At 37.9% G+C, this 16,686-nt stretch overlaps 1 protein-coding gene across 1 annotated transcript; it reads right to left on the bottom strand.

The window, feature by feature from the left end:
- Positions 1-261: 261 nt before the first annotated feature.
- On the bottom strand, positions 262-7,238 carry LOC120575972 (uncharacterized). Its single transcript, XM_039826901.1, has 7 exons — positions 3,787-7,238; positions 3,131-3,494; positions 2,722-3,061; positions 2,111-2,529; positions 795-2,020; positions 339-698; positions 262-280 (listed from the first exon to the last, which is right to left on the bottom strand). Exons 1-7 carry the CDS (start codon positions 7,236-7,238, stop codon positions 262-264), a joined length of 6,180 nt encoding a protein of 2,059 aa, XP_039682835.1.
- Between the last annotated feature and the right edge of the window lie 9,448 nt (positions 7,239-16,686).

The following is a 16,686-nucleotide window of genomic DNA, read 5'->3' as shown; positions in this document are numbered from 1 at the left end:
CGACCTACCGAGCTGTTCTTTTATATATTTAGACAAAGTATTTCTTGACTGCATCAGAATTCACAGGACGAGGTAACTCCTCTCCATCCATATCTGTAAGAATTAAAGCACCACCAGAGAAAGCTCTCTTCACCACATAGGGACCTTCATAGTTTGGCGTCCATTTGCCCCTAGGATCTGGTTGAAAGGATTTGATACATTTGAGCACAAGATCTCCTTCCTTGAATTCGCGGGGATGGACTCCTTTATCGAATGCTTGTTTCATCCTTGACTGATATAACTGTCCATGACACAAAGCAGCCATACGTTTTTCCTCAATCAAATTCAACTGGTCGTACCTGCTCTGGCACCATTCAGCTTCAGACAAATCAGCTTCCATCAAGACTCTTAAAGAAGGAATCTCAACCTCTACAGGTAGTACAGCCTCCATACCATATACCAAAGAGAAAGGGGTTGCCCCTGTCGAGGTTCGCACTGAGGTACGGTATCCATACAAAGCGTAGGGTAACATTTCATGCCAGTCCTTATAAGTAACTACCATCTTCTGTATGATCTTCTTGATGTTCTTGTTTGCAGCTTCAACTGCCCCATTCATCTGTGGTCTGTAAGGAGAAGAATTGTGATGTTGAATCTTGAAGTCATCGCACAACTCTTTCATCATGTTGTTATTCAGATTTGTGCCATTGTCTGTGATGATTCTGTTGGGAACACCGTAGCGGCTGATGAGGTTGTTCTTGATAAATCTGACCACTACCTGCTTGGTCACATTAGCGTAAGATGCTGCTTCAACCCACTTGGTGAAATAATCGATAGCCACTAATATGAAGCGATGCCCATTGGAAGCCTTTGGTTCAATCCGACCAATCATGTCAATGCCCCACATAGAGAAGGGCCACGGGGAAGAGATGACATTGAGCATAGATGGTGGTATATGAATCTTGTCAGCATAGATTTGACATTTGTGGCATCTCTTGGCATGATTGTAGCAATCAGCGTGCATTGTTATCCAGTAGTACCCAGCTCTCAATATCTTCTTCGCCATGGCGTGCCCACATGAGTGAGTTCCGAAAGAGCCTTCATGAATCTCGCACATCAATTTTTCTGCTTCATGCTTATCCACACATCTAAGTAGGACCCCATCAAAGTTCCTTTTATACAAAACGTCTTCGTTAAGGAAGAAACGGCTTGACAATTTTCTCAATGTTTTCTTGTCCTTGTTGGATGCCCCAGGTGGGTACTTTTGAGTTTGAAGGAAAACTTGGATATCATGATACCATGACTTGTCATCATCAATTGCTTCAGCTACAAACACATAAGCAGGTCGGTCGAGAAATTGGACATTGATTACTGGCACAGTATTGTGACCATTCACATTGATCATTGAGGATAGAGTAGCTAAAGCATCTGCCATTTGATTCTCATCGCGGGGCACATGATGTAACTCTACTTTGTTGAAGAAAGTCAGCAAACGCCTTGCATAATCTCTGTAGGGAATCAATCCAGGATGACGAGTTTCCCATTCTCCTTTGATCTGGTTAATCACAAGAGCGGAATCTCCATAAATGACAATTTTCTTGATCCTCAAATCGATGGCTTCCTCGATACCCATGATGCAAGCTTCGTACTCTGCGATGTTGTTTGTGCAGTCAAAACGTAACCTCGCAGTAAAAGGGATGTGAGTACCCTTAGGGGTAATGAGTACCGCACCAATTCCACTTCCATAGACATTAACAGCTCCATCAAATATCAAACCCCATTCGGATTCCGGATCAGGACCTTCACCGAACACTGGTTCGTCACAATCTTTTGCTTTTAGATACATAACCTCTTCATCTGGGAAGTCGAATTTGATTGGTTGATAGTCTTCGATTGGTTGATGAGCCAAATGTTCTGCCAAGATGCTACCTTTGATTGCTTTCTGAGTGCGATACTCGATATCATACTCGGACAATAACATCTGCCAGCGAGCAATCCTTCCAGTTAAAGCTGGCTTCTCAAATATGTACTTGATAGGATCCATCTTGGATATCAACCAAGTTGTATGATTAATCATATAATGACGGAGACGCTTGGCAGCCCAAGCTAAAGCACAACAAGTTTTCTCAAGTACAGAATATCGGGACTCACAATCAGTGAACTTCTTACTCAAATAGTAGATAGCGTGCTCTTTCTTTCCGGTTTCATCTTGTTGACCCAAAACACAGCCCATGGAATCTTCCAGTACTGTTAAATACATGATCAAAGGTCTTCCGTCAACTGGAGGAACAAGAATTGGAGGTTCTAACAGATATTCTCTGATTTGATCAAAAGCCTTCTGACAATCATCATTCCACTTCACCCCTTGATCCTTGCGGAGTAACTTGAAAATTGGTCCACATGTGGCAGTCATGTGAGAGATAAATCTGGAGATATAATTGAGTCTACCAAGAAAACCTCTGACTTGCTTCTCTGTCTTTGGAACAGGCATTTCTCTGATGGCTCTGACCTTGTCGGGATCAACTTCAATACCCTTTTGACTGACGATAAAGCCTAGGAGTTTACCAGATCTAACACCGAAAGTACATTTGTTAGGATTCAACCGGAGCTTGTACTTTCTCAACCGCTGAAACATCTTCAACAAATACTCAACATGTTCTTCTTCTGTGCCAGACTTAACAATCATATCATCTACGTAGACCTCAATTTCTTTGTGAATCATATCATGAAAGATTTTGGTCATACCCCTCTGGTAAGTGGCACCAGCATTTATCAAACCAAATGGCATCACCACATAGCAGAAAGCACCCCAGGGCGTGATGAAAGACGTCTTTTCTCTATCCTCAGGAGCCATCCTGATCTGATTGTAGCCGGAGAAACCGTCCATGAAGGAGAAAACCTTGCACTTAGCAGTGTTATCAACCAATACATCAATGTGAGGCAAAGGAAAATTATCCTTCGGACTAGCCTTGTTCAAGTCCCGATAATCAACACACATTCTGACTTTGCCATCTTTCTTTGGAACAGGCACTATGTTGGCCAACCATTGAGGATACTCTGATGTGACTAGGAAACCTGCATCAATCTGCTTTCGCACTTCCTCTTTGATCTTGAGGGCCATATCAGGATGAGATCTTCTCAATTTCTGCTTTACCGGAGGACACTCAGGCTTCAAAGGTAGTCTGTGTTCAACGACATCAGGGTCTAGACCCGGCATGTCTTTGTATGACCATGCGAATATATCAACATATTCTCTGATAAGCTCAATTACTCTTTTCTTGACAGATACATCCAACGATGCCCCAATCTTGATTTCTTTCTTGTCTTCCTCAGTACCCAGATTGATGATTTCTATCTCCTCCTGATGAGGTTGAATTGTCTTCCTTTCTTGTTCCAACATCCATTTGATCTCATTCGGGATCTCCTCATCCTCCTCTGCCACAGCCTCGTAAACCGGGACCTCAAAGTTGGGAGAAAGCATGGGGTCACTGTGTTCAACGGATTCACTTATGTTCAGTCTGCACATGATTCATGATTGATTTTAATGAGTAAATGCAGACCTTTGGTTTTGAAATTTAAAAGAAAAAGAGAATGATTTTTTTTGGATTTTTTTGTATTACCATTTTTTCCAGAAAAAGCAACAAAAAATAAAAAGTAATAAAAGCCGTGATAGAAACGACGATTTTTATTTGTAATAAAAGTACTAGAAGCAAAACAAAGCCCTACATGATTTCACTTTCGCCTTGGGCAGAACGAAAGGAGTTTTCTTAAAAAACAAAAAAACAACAAAAGACAAGACAAACACATTACTTAGAGCGGGGTGTCACAGAAGGAATGTCAACAGCAATCCAGTTGCAGCAAGCTCCTCCAGGCGTCACAAAGACCGGTGTCACTCCTCCAGATACATCATCTAAAATTGCATTGGTCTCTGGCGAATCATGAATGAAACCAGCACTGTGGAAAGAACCTCTGGTAGGGTCGAACATCCCAGGCTTACTGTTAAGGAAACCAATTCCCTCCTTACGCTTGTTTTCTGGCAACTCCACTAGCTGACCCCAGCCTTCGGTTTTGCCTTCCTGAATTACTCTCCGGGCATCCTTCAACGAAGCCATACAAGTCTCAATCTTACCGACACTTTCTTCGGCAGAGAACCCTTGGAATGATGGCCCGTCTGAACCACTACCACCGATAACAGAGAAAGCAGACAAATTGCTGATTAAGAAGGCCGATTCGCCACTCACAGTGATCAACTTTCCACGACTTACAAACTTCAATTTCTGATGGAGAGTAGATGTCACAGCCCCAGCGTCATGAATCCATGGTCTGCCGAGCAAACAGCTGAACGAAGCCTGGATTTCCATGACTTGGAAAGTAACCTGAAATTCATGTGGGCCGACCGAAATTGGTAAATCTACCTCACCATACACCGATCTCCTAGTTCCATCGAAGGCCCTTACCGTCACCTTGCTAAGTCTCAAAGGAGCCTCGGAGTATGCCAATTGGTCGAAAGTTGACTTGGGCATCACATTAAGTGCAGAGCCGGTATCTATCAGGACGTTGGATAACGAGTCCGTTCTGCAAAGTACAGAGATGAATAATGCTTGATTATGCTTATTCCCCTCCGCTGGGAGATCCTCATCACTGAAAGTCAGACTGTTACACGCGGTCACATTCCCCACAATGCTTTCGAATTGACCCAGAGTTACATCATAATCCACAAATGCCTGGTCTAGTACTTTCCTCAAGGCATCCCGATGAGCACCAGAACTTGATAACAGGGCCATGATGGAAATCTTCGCAGGAGTTTGTAACAGCTGGTCCACCACCCTGTATTCACTCTTCTTGATCAGCTTCAAGACTTCATCGGCATCCTCAAAGTCAAACTCTTTGGCCTGCTCCCCAGCTTTACCTTTACCGGCGTTTCGCTCTTTTACTGGCTCATCGACCGGAACACTAACACTCTTCGGACCCACCGTAGGAAAGATGCGGCCACTCCTCAAAATCCGGCTATTCTCTGCGATATTATCCACAGCAACAGGTGAAGTTGTCTCACTTCCGGGCTCAAGAATCGTGCCTTCATACTTATAGGGTACAGCTTTCTGAGCAGTAGTAGGCGTGGGCCTAGGCACACAGATTACCAAGGGAGTACCAACGGGCTTTGTACTGTTAGGGTTTATCACTAGCGGCCTCCTAGCTCTGAATACCGGAGTGACAACACAGACGTCCTTGCTCTCGGGTTCCCTTGTAACCACAAGTTCCCTTCTATTTAGGAGACCCTGCACATCATTCTGGACTTGTATACATCCACGAGGATCCATCGAACATATGTCACAAGTTTCATGATTGTGGTTGAAGAGAGTTGCTCTACACATTTTCACATGTATCGGTACCAGAGGAGTCTTGATATCACCTACAGAGAGAATGCGAGCCTCTTCCTGATCGTCTTGAATCATATTAACAGCAGGCCCATGAGTAGGCAGAGGATTGTTCTGAGCTACAGCATCAGGGTCGGTGAAGGTTAACTCTTTACTATTTATCAGTTTCTGAACCTCTTTCTTAAGAGCAAAACAACGCTCCACATCGTGGCCTGGTGCCCCTTGATGGTAAATACAATGAAGGTCCGGACGGTACCAGCGTGGGAGAGGGTCTGGAATGCGAGGAGGTGGTATTGTTTGGACCAGATTCTGTGCAAGTAAAGAAGGGAGCAACGCTCCATAGGTCATTGGCAAGGGGTCAAATTGTTGCCTTTGATTCTGCTGATTGTAAGGAGCCTGAGGACGGGGTTGTTGCTGTGGTCTTTGTTGGTATGGTTGTTGGGGGTAATATGGTTGTTGAGGGAATTGTTGTAGGTTGTATAGTGGTTGGTATAATGGGGGGTAGTATGGTGCAGGTCCTTGAGGTCTGGGTGATTGATAGTTTGGGTTCTGGGGTGCGGTCATTTGTGGGGTGATGTTGGCAACAAAGGGGTGATTAGGGTACACGGGCTGAGGTCCTCCATGAGCCACCATGCCAACCTCTTGAGCATTCCTCTTTGGGTAACCATTCCCAAATTTCTTATTACCATTGGACGAAACCCCTGAAGAACCACCTGAAGAACTTCCCGAAACAGCTGCTCCCTTACGAGCCCACTCCTCGATACGCATTCCTGTTTCCACCAAGTCAGTGAACTTCTGTGATGCACAGACAATCATCTTTTCTGAATAACAAGGGCTCAGGGTTTCATAGAACAATTCTGAAAGTTCCCTCTCATCCAAGGGAGGACGAATCTGAGCAACTTTTTGAATGAAGCGTTGTGCGTATTCTTTGAACGATTCTTTCTCTTTCTGGGTTAAGGACTGCAACTCTTTGCGACTTGGCGCCAGATAAGTATTATATTTGTACTGTTGCATGAAGGCCTCAGCCAACTGTTCAAAAGTAGTGACTCCTTTCAACCCCATGAACCAGGTATGTGCCGGACCAGTCAAACTATCCTGGAAGCAGTGAATGAGTAAAGGAACATTATTCTTGTAAGCTATCATCTTGCTAATATACATAGTTAGATGATTTTGTGGACATGTGTCCCCTTGATACTTCTCAAATACAGGCATCTTGAACTTTGGAGGTATGTTTACATCTGGTACCAAGCAAAGGTCATATATGCTTTGGACGACTGTTTCCTTTCCCCGCATATTACTCATCTTCTTCTCTAGAGCACCGAACCTTTCTTCCCAATCGATTGCTTTATCATCCCCCATTATACTGTCGGAGTGATAAATCTGTTCTTCATGTTGTGGCCCAACATGCACAGTAGGACCTGCTTGAGTCATGGTAGCTTGAGGAATCAGTTGACTCATCTGGAAATGTGTCGAAGTCTGTTGACCCTGTGTGAAAGGCATTTCAGTAGCGCCTGGACCAAAAAACCCGTTAGTTGCAATCGGCATGCCCCAAGGGTAGCCTGAAGGCATGGAATACTGAGGAGTAGCAAAGGGACCCTGGGGGCCAAGAGGACGGAAGCATGAGTTGCCCATAGTTGCCATATTACCAGAAGAAAAATCAGTCATCAGAGGCTGGGTGAGGCCGATAGTTGTAGTAGTAGTCGGAGATGGTTGCGGGGGACCCTCAGGTGCAGCTGTGACGACCATAACAGGAGTTGAATTAGAGATTGCTGCTTGCTCTCTCTCAGCCATCATAGTTTCCATCATAAGTGCCATTCTTTCCATCTCCCCCTTGAGGTTAACCAGTTCCTCTCTGAGCTGAGCGTTTTCCTGTTCTGCCGCTAACATCCTTTTCTTGATATGAGCTCGAGTGTTGTGAATGCGAGTGGGTTTGTACTGAATACGCCGGGCCACTTTGCTTTTCTGAGGCAGAAATGAGGAGAGTATGAGACTTGGTTTTGACACCTTTTATGAATGCAGTATGATGCATGATATGCTATATGCCAACAATGTGCAGATTTTTTTTATTTTATCAAAGGACCTATAAAAGCAATTTTGTAAACATATCAACCTAAACAAAACATAAAAAAACAAAGTTGATTACAAGATAATTCCCTTTCTAACAACAAAGCCAAGGTATAAACTTCCAAAGTAAAACAAGATAATTCCCTTTCTAACAACAAAGCCAAGGGATAGACTTTCAAAGTAAAACAAGATAATTCCCTTTCAACAAAGTGAGCCAAGGGATAGACTCCGTAACTACACAAAAACATCAAAAACAAACTGAAATACTCTCAAGCCTCTGAACCGAGCTACTCCTCAAAATCAGAATGCGGCCCATCGAAGAGATCCATGCGTTTCTTCTTCCGCCCGGGAATTTGATCAAGCGCGGCATCTTTCTCCTTGATACTCTTTTTCAGCTGGGCGATTATCACATCTTTCTTGTGGTTATCATAGGCTTCTTGCTCTAGTAGGGCCATCACAGCCTCATACTCCTGATCCTTTTTCTGATACTCCCCTTTCCACCTACGTACTTCACGTTCCGCCTCAACTAAACGCTCTTGGTATTCCTTCTCGGTGTCAAAGGTCATAGGTAGGGGTGGTGCTGGAGTGATTGCAGATACAAATCTTGATATCTTGTAAGGCATCCCAATTTGGACAGCTCTATCTATCACCCACTGAGTATATGATTCATGAACGGCACCTGTCTTCCTCCCTAACTGGCTCTTGTCTCTTCTACGAATGGAGTGCCAAGCTCGCACAACCTGCTCCTTCATGCCTTTACTGTCATCTATGTTGAGGTAATACACATTCTCTAGATAGATGCTGAGAGGCTTCCCTTCCATGGGATATCCGAACTGACGTCTGGCAAGCGTAGGATTGTAGCTAATTCCTCCTTCTATACCAAGAAGTGGTACATTGGCAAATTTCCCGCAACTGTCAATAATAGTTCCTTTGTCATAAACCCGATCGTACCACACTATCTCGGTTGGAGTCAGGGACATGAGTCTTTTTGACCAAAGAAGGTTTTCTGGATTGGTGGTGAAGCGAGGAGTTCGGGGTAAGTGCGAGGTGATCCATCGATATAGCAATTGTGCACAACAAAGGATAGTTCCACGACCAGCCTGGGTGCGCCTATGGATGGAGAGATAAGTATCACCTAATAAGGTAGGGACGGGGTTCCTTGACAAGAAAATTTGAATGGCCTTGATGTCCACAAAGTTGTCGAGGCTAGGGAAGAGTACGAGGCCATAAATAAGCAAGGCAAGGATGGAGTTAAAAGCATAGGTAACCCCCATTTTGTCAAAGAATGTGGTCCTTTCGTAAAGGAAATCGGTGGAGAAACCCAAAAGTTTTCCCTTAGTGATGAGATGTGCTTTCACTTCGTCCGTTTCAAGATGGAGGGCTGCGGCAATGGTTGAGTGCTTGGGAATTTCCTCGAGGCCACTGAAAGGTACTTTGTCCAACACTGGTAGATTAATCCAACAAGAGTACTCCTCCAAGGTGGGGAGGATCTGGTAATCTTGAAAAGTAAAGCAATGGTAGCCCGGGTCATAGAACTGAACAAAAGCGTTGAGAAGCCCTTCGTCGATATCTGTCTTAACAACACCCATCAAATTTCCATGTTGCTTGTAGAAATCGTCCGTACAAACCACTTTCTTCCCTAGCTTCCTCAAACTCAAGAGATCTGGCTTCCTGAAACTATACTGCCTAAGGTTCCTCATATCTACAATGTTTACAACAAAGCTTTTATAAGTCCTTCAAAAAAATTGATGAATGGAAAAAATATTTATGGATGGATGCATGTATGCATGATGAGGTTAAATTCATATGTTGGAGTCAAAGGGTAACAACGCCAATTGGTAAGGACTAAGGTTTTTTAAATTGCACTTGTAACAAGGGTTCTACCAAGTTCCCAAAGTCTTTAACCACTTCCGAATATTTATCCGGTGACGGGAGTACTCCCATTCCAATTATATTCGTCGGAAAGTCTCGTTTGGGTGTAGTATCGCGTATCAACTAATTCAAGAGTACTCTCGATTAGCCACCGCACTACGTTCCTAAAAGGCCAAGATGGGCTAAAGGTGACTAAAGGTCCTCAACTTCAAAGGTTACTTGAAAATAGCATGCCAAACATGAGTACTCACGTTGACAACATATACTTCCAAGATCCCTCCGTTGAGTGGGGTTATCACATGTGCCAATACCGAAGAGTACTCTTGGCATGGAACTATGATTATACCACCGTCCTATCTTAAGTTTCCCTCAAGCTCGGGTGTAGAGCTTATCTCACCCCTCACGTAATAAAGTAAACATGTAAGCAAAATATTTACAAAGCATAAACAAATAATAAAGCACAAAATAAAGAAAGTAAGGTGGGTTTAACCCGCGTAGGATCTAAGTCCCCAGTGAAGTCGCCATTTCTGTGCTCGCGATTTTCGGATATCAAACCATTAATTGATTTGAATCGTCAATCTTTGAACTCTCGATTTTTATTCTTGGGAAGGGAAAAAATGAGTAAAAACCCTTATCGAGACTTTGGATTCGGGGGTTGGTTACGCGAAGGGAAGGTGCTAGCATCCTAAGCGTCTATGGTATTCCATAGGAACCTCTTACCTAGATTATTTTGTGCTAAACTACTTGTTTATTTGAAAAATTATTGCCTAATGTCTAAGTGAAAGAATGGAGGGAGAAGAAGTATGTTTTTGGTTATTTTTATTTGATTTGGAAGGACAAGTCCTCTGCCTACGTACCCTTTTTGGGAAAGGGATCAAAACCGACGTAGTTCCACTCAAAAATTTCTTTAGTGGGTTAGGTTGATTTTAAGATTTTTCGAAATGGATTTTAAGAAGAGAAAGAGACCTCAAGGCATGAGATAAAAGAAATGAGTGAGGTTAATTGATTTTAAATTTTGAAAATGATTGAAGTTGAATTAAAATTGATTGAGAGTTTGATTAAGAAAAAATAAAGGAAAAATATTATTAAGAAAATGATTTTTGAAGTTTTGCATATTTGACTTTTTGAGAAAATGATTTTTCTAAACTAACGGTGAAAACTAACGTAACGTCGTAAAAACTAACGGAAAGCGGTAAATAAAATGTGGTAGTGTCGGTGCATGTGTCGGTGCTTGTGTTACCTACATTATTACATCAATTCCTAAATACAACCCTAAGGCCTTTATGCAAAATAAAATGCAAGAAATAAAATTACATCAATTCCCTATTTATACATACTAAGTCAATGACAAGATAAAATGATGAGAAAATTAAATGTGCATGCTCTTTTTCCGGTCTCCTCCTTTCCTAGCTTTTCCGGTCCGGTTCTCTTCCCCTCTTTTGCTACGGTTCTGCTTCTCTCCTTCCGGTCCGGTCCGGTTCTGCTCCTCTCCTTCCGGTTCGGTCCGGTTCGTTTCCCCCTCTCTTGCTACGGTTCAGTTCTTCCTTGGTTTGGGATGATGATGATTTGTGGTTGTATGGGCTGATTTGAGGTTTTGTTTAAGTTTTGTGTTGCTGGATTTTGATGAATCTATGAATGTTCTTCATGAGTTCATGTTATTTCTTTGTAATTTTAGTGTTTGATCTGAAAAAGGGTTGGAAAAGTAGAAAATGAGTGTCTGTGAATTGCTGCTGATTTTTCTGACGTGAACAGTGATTTCTGGCCCATTTCCCAATGATTGACAGTGTTTTTATAGTGACAAACTAGGGTTGGCTCTGGTACAAACAAATGACCAAAATGCCCCTGCAGCTGAGACTTGGAGAAAAAGATTTGACAAAAAAAGATAAATAAATAAATAAAAAAACAAAATGAGTAAAATAAGTAAAAAAATAAATAATAAAAAAAAGAAAAGAAAAGGGAAAGAAGAAAGTCACGTGAGTGACTTTTGTTTTTCTTTTTTTCTAAAAAATAAAAAAATAAAAAAATAATAATAATAATAAACAAACTAGCCTAAAAAAGAAAATAAAAAAAGTCCCTTCGAAATCTGACATGAGGTACTTCAAAGTATCCTCCCTGCCGAAATTTTGTTTGAAATGATTAATAAAAAAAACGCCTTTTAAAATGCGATCAGGCCTTCTCTTTTTTTGACGTGATCGTTACGATTAAAAAAAAAAAAAACTATGCGACGTAAAAATGAAAGTGTGAAATGCGAACGTTGATTTAAATGTAAAAATAAAAACTTTTTGAATGACTAAAGACAAGAAACCCGAATTTTAAATGGTACAAAAAACGAATAAAAGGGAACGTGAACCATTTTTAAAATACGGACAAGAGATTTTAAACGGTCCAAAATTGGGGTATGACAATAAAGCATATATGTTTATCCCCGTGAGCTTAGCTCAGTTGGTAGGGATATTGCATATTATATGCAGGAGGCGGGGTTCGAACCCCGCACACTCCACTTCTCCACAATTAAATTGTGTGAGATCTAGCCACTAGGCTACTTGACCAAAAAAAAAAGCATATATGTTTTTGATTTAATTTTTTTTTTTATGTTTATTTATAATCTGCACACACACATAATTACTTGGCCTGATTTTATTTTTTGGAAATGTTAAGAGTGCCCCGGAGCACTTGATAAGGAATTACTCCCTTCGGTCATGTTTCCAAGAAATAATTGACTTTTTAGGTTAATTAAATAATTGATTTATGTGGTCTATATTTTAGATCGAATACATAAATTATTCAATGAACCTAAAAAGTCAATTGTTTTGGAAATAGGACCGGAGGGAGTATAAAAAAAAATATTTTCTTAAAAATTGTGCATTCTACTTTTTGAAAGTTAAAAAAGTGTTATTTTCAATACAAAAATTGACTTTATTTTCTACTTTTAGTTCCTTAACTAGCACTCGTTAACGATAACTTTTTTTAATCAATATTTGCAGGTAAGGAAATATGAATCATATGTTTCATCACTAAACTACTTTCTTGTTATCTTGTGTATTGCTGTTTAAATCCTCATGTACAAGTAAAGGAAATATGAATCTGAATGTTTCGTTTTGTTTTTTCTATTAATTTTTTTGTTTCATTAAATTACTTTTTATTACTGTAGTTTATAGAATTTGAATCATAAACATCATAGTTAAAACTCTTACAATATTGTCTTTTAGTTTACCACTAGTCAAGCTGCATTTTTTTTTTTATTGTGTGAATTATTAGGCTGCATACTTGGACCACTAAAAAATTACTAAAGAGGAAAAAAGATCCTTTTGATGAAGGTGATTTGGGTTGGACCAACTGGTGAGAGTGCTACCTAGTAATCAGAGAGTAGGATGAGGGTTTCATATCCGGAGTTGTTTTCTTCAGGTAATTTTCGATGACGATATATATATATATATATATATATATATATATATATATATATATATATATATATATAGAGAGAGAGAGAGAGCATTGTCGAAGGATATGGCAACGCTTTTAATGAATCAGACAACGGTTTTCAGCCGTTGTTACAGACCGAAAATGTTGTAGTGTTTATGCAATTTTAATTCTTTTCAATGATTTTTTAGATGAAAAATGCCAAACCCTTTTTTTTTTAAACAAATATAGGAAAATGAAAACTTTTTTTTGAAGGAAGAAAAATGAAAACTTGGCATGTGTATTATAAAAAAATAAAATAAATGAGGCTGAACCAACAACAAGACAAAAGTTGTGCTCAAATTTGTGTTTTGAAAATATATAATACACTTAAAATTAGATTGTTAAATTAAATTATATTAAATTAAATAAAATAATTTTGTCAAAGATTGAATTAACGTATATTAATAATTACATCAGTTAATAATAATTTAATTATATCCTTAAAAAAAATTAATTATATAGAACCAATAAACTTTTAACTAAATATAATAAATTATATTTTAGTTTTAAGTCAAGGGTATTTTTGTCTTTTAAAAAAAAAAAGTAGCATCTCTTTCTCTTATACCAAACAACTCATCAAATCTACTCAATTTCTCACCTTTTTCTCTCTTCCCAACTTCTCTCTTACCTATTTCTCTCTTCACAACTTCTCTTCTAACCTTTTTCAATAAAGACAGAAGTTGTTTAGTCTTGTTATGGAAATGTCTCCTATTGTGATCCTTCCAAATAGTAAAAAAAAAAAAAATTATGTTAAAAGTCAAACGAGACTTGTTGGAACGGCCCCCAAAACCCCCAAACTGAATAAAATGCTCAATTAACGAACCATGAAGAGTTGTTGAAAAACCTATCCAACCCAATATTAAGAGCCAAAATTTCTTTTCTAAACGTGGGCTCCAAAGAATTTGGGTGAGATTTGGCTAATAGAAGCAGTTTTCTCAAATTTGATAAGGCATGTCCATACCTAGTTTAAATTGCAAAACTTTGCATTCCAATAATTTCTATCCATTTCTATTTGTTTACTTATAATCCATCAAAAATATTGTCCATACATATTAAATTGCAAATTGCAACAATCATTGAAGCTACACTGTAAATCTTTATAAGATTTTTGAAAACATGTTATGTTTGCAATTTAAGGCTCCAGATGTAATTTAAAATGCGATTCAATTTCACTATTTTTAATACAATATTAATTATTTTGCAATGAAACGATATAATATTATTTTAGACATATAAACATCAATCAATGTGAACTTAACTCAGTTGGTATGAACAATGAATAAAATATGTAAGGTTCGGGCTCGAATCCCGATCACCACAAAAAAAAAGACGTGTTTAAATCAATCATACCGAGCTACTTTAATTCCTTTTTATAATATATATTGGTATGATGCATGTATATTGGTCAACAACAATTAAAGAGTTTCTCTTTTTCTCTTTTCTTTTTTTAATAATTAGTTTGGTATATTTAATAACATTACTATATAAATATTTTACTCTTTTCATTTTTTTTTGAGGGAAAATATTTTACTTTTTTCATGTTTATGTTAATCTTTGAAAATTCATTATTTCTTTATCGTTCATGCACCTTTGCTGCGTCTTAAAAAATATTATATTTTTCTTTTTTTTATAGGGAAAAAAGAAAAAATATTATATTTTTCTATTGACAATATTTATAAATATTTTTAGAATTATTTAATCTCAAATTCTTATCCATGCCTGATACTTTACAGGTTTACTTTATCTCAGTAATATACAGGATCCAGTTAAATTATTTTGAAAATCATTTTCTACTTTTCTTATAAATAATTATGTTTATTTTATAAATCATTTTCTATATAGTATATGATGTTACTTGTTTTCCATACAGCAGTGTAGCTGCTGGCATCAGGATCATAGGAAAAGAGTAAATGTTCTATAAATAGTCCGTGGTCCCTTTTTTTCTTTTTTCTTTTTTAGCAAAACGTTTGGCATCAGTGTATCCCCTTAAAAGTGTCATTGTTTATTTGACGCCTACTTCGCAATCGACTGTCCACTAAAGATAATTTGGTTCGAAGGCGCGTGCTTCATTTAAATGACTCTTCTTGCATTTCAGGATGTAACAGTCGGAAACAGCTAAACATTTATTCTTGGATTGTGCTATTTTTGGTTCGCTTTGGCATCAGGTGTGGAATTGGTTGGGCATTTCCTCGGTTCAGCTTGGTGATCTAAAACTTCATTTCCATCAGTTTACTAACTTGGCAGGATTACCTCGAGCTACTTATGTATTCTTTAAAATTATTTGGTTTACTTCTGTGTGGGTAATTTGAAAGGAGAGGAACAACTGAATATTCCAAAATACGGTAACAAATCCTTCTATTCTCATCGACATAGTTAAGCAACATTCTTTTCTTTGGTTGAAAGCAAAGAAGGTGAATATTAGTTATAGTTATTACGATTGGTGGAAACATCCGCTCCTTTGTATGAGTGTCCACGTGTAACTGTTATCTGCTTTTGATTGTGCCTCTTTATTATAGCACTTTGACTTTGTAAATACTCTTGGAGGGTTCCCCTTTTTTATTTCTCGTGCGGGGTGAATCTTGTCTGTTTATAATACATCATTTTAGCTTGTTAAAAAAAATGTAAGTTTATTTAAATATCATTTTAATTTATTTATTTTTCCAAACAAAATGGCTATTTTACAATCGTCGTAATGTGAGTTCAATACAATCGTCGTAATGTGACTTCAACCGTATCTCTTGACGTTATAAATTCAAGGGTTAATTAAGTTTTTAATCCCTATAAATATTCACAGTTTTATTTTTAGTTCCTACAAAATAAAATCACACTTTTTAGTTCCTGTGACATTTTCATTAAGCATTTTAGGGACTAAAACTGCTGATGGAAAAATTTTATAGGGACTAAAAATGTTTATGAAAATTTTTATAAGGACTAAAAATGTTGATGGAAAATGTTATAGGGACTAAAAAGTGTGATTTTATTTTGTAGGGACTAAAAACAAAATTCTAAATATTTATAGGGACTAAAAACTTAATTAACCCTAAATTCAATTTCTTAACACTAAACTAACAACTCTTAGACTCATTTAATTACTCTTCATTGATAGGTAAAAAAAATTGACACATATAAAATTACATTTCCCCATATAAATATATATACCATTATTTATAAAAATTAAATTAATTATTTTTTTGAAGGAAAAAATTAAATTAAACAAATACTATATAAATTAAATTAATTATTTTTTTAATTAAATTAATTAAATTAAATTAATTATTAACATTAAACAAATACTATATAAAAAAAATACACACGTATTCAATCATATCTCACATTACAGATATTTTGTACATATATTCTAAAAATAATATTATAATATTGAACTATAACGAGATATGATTTGACTTTTGTGACAAAAAATTATATCGTGTATGCATAGTTTTTAAATAAATAAAATTCTCTAGGCTAAACTGTACTTTACACCCCTAAGTTTTAAAATGTTGCGATTTTGACCCCTTATTAAAAAATGATAAATTTGACCCCTTTCATTCCAAAATTACTGAGAAGGCGCCATGTGTCCCAAAACAGAGGGCATAATCGCAACTTTTTGAGAAGATAAGGGGTCAAAAGATCATATTTCCCTTATGTTAGGGTCAAAAGAACATATTTCCCTAAGCAAAGGGGGGGTCACGTTTACAATTTTTTTTAATTGGAGACAAAAATTGCAACATTTTAAAACTTAGGGTGTGAAAAGTGAAGTTTAGCCGATTCTTTATTGATGTCACAGTTAAATATAAGAGTAAATTACACTCCCCTCCCCTCAAAGATGCTTGAATTACACTCCCCTCCCCTCTTAAGTTAAAATATACACTTTACTCCCTCAATATTTTTTTTATGTTAAAATTTATACTCCCCTCCCTTATAAGATGCTTGAATT

This window comes from Medicago truncatula, chromosome 6 (assembly GCF_003473485.1).
Source record: "Medicago truncatula cultivar Jemalong A17 chromosome 6, MtrunA17r5.0-ANR, whole genome shotgun sequence".
In the NCBI taxonomy this organism is placed as follows: Eukaryota; Viridiplantae; Streptophyta; class Magnoliopsida; order Fabales; family Fabaceae; genus Medicago; species Medicago truncatula.
Note: the sequence above shows the minus strand (reverse complement) of the source record. Positions and strands in the feature narration are given on the sequence as shown.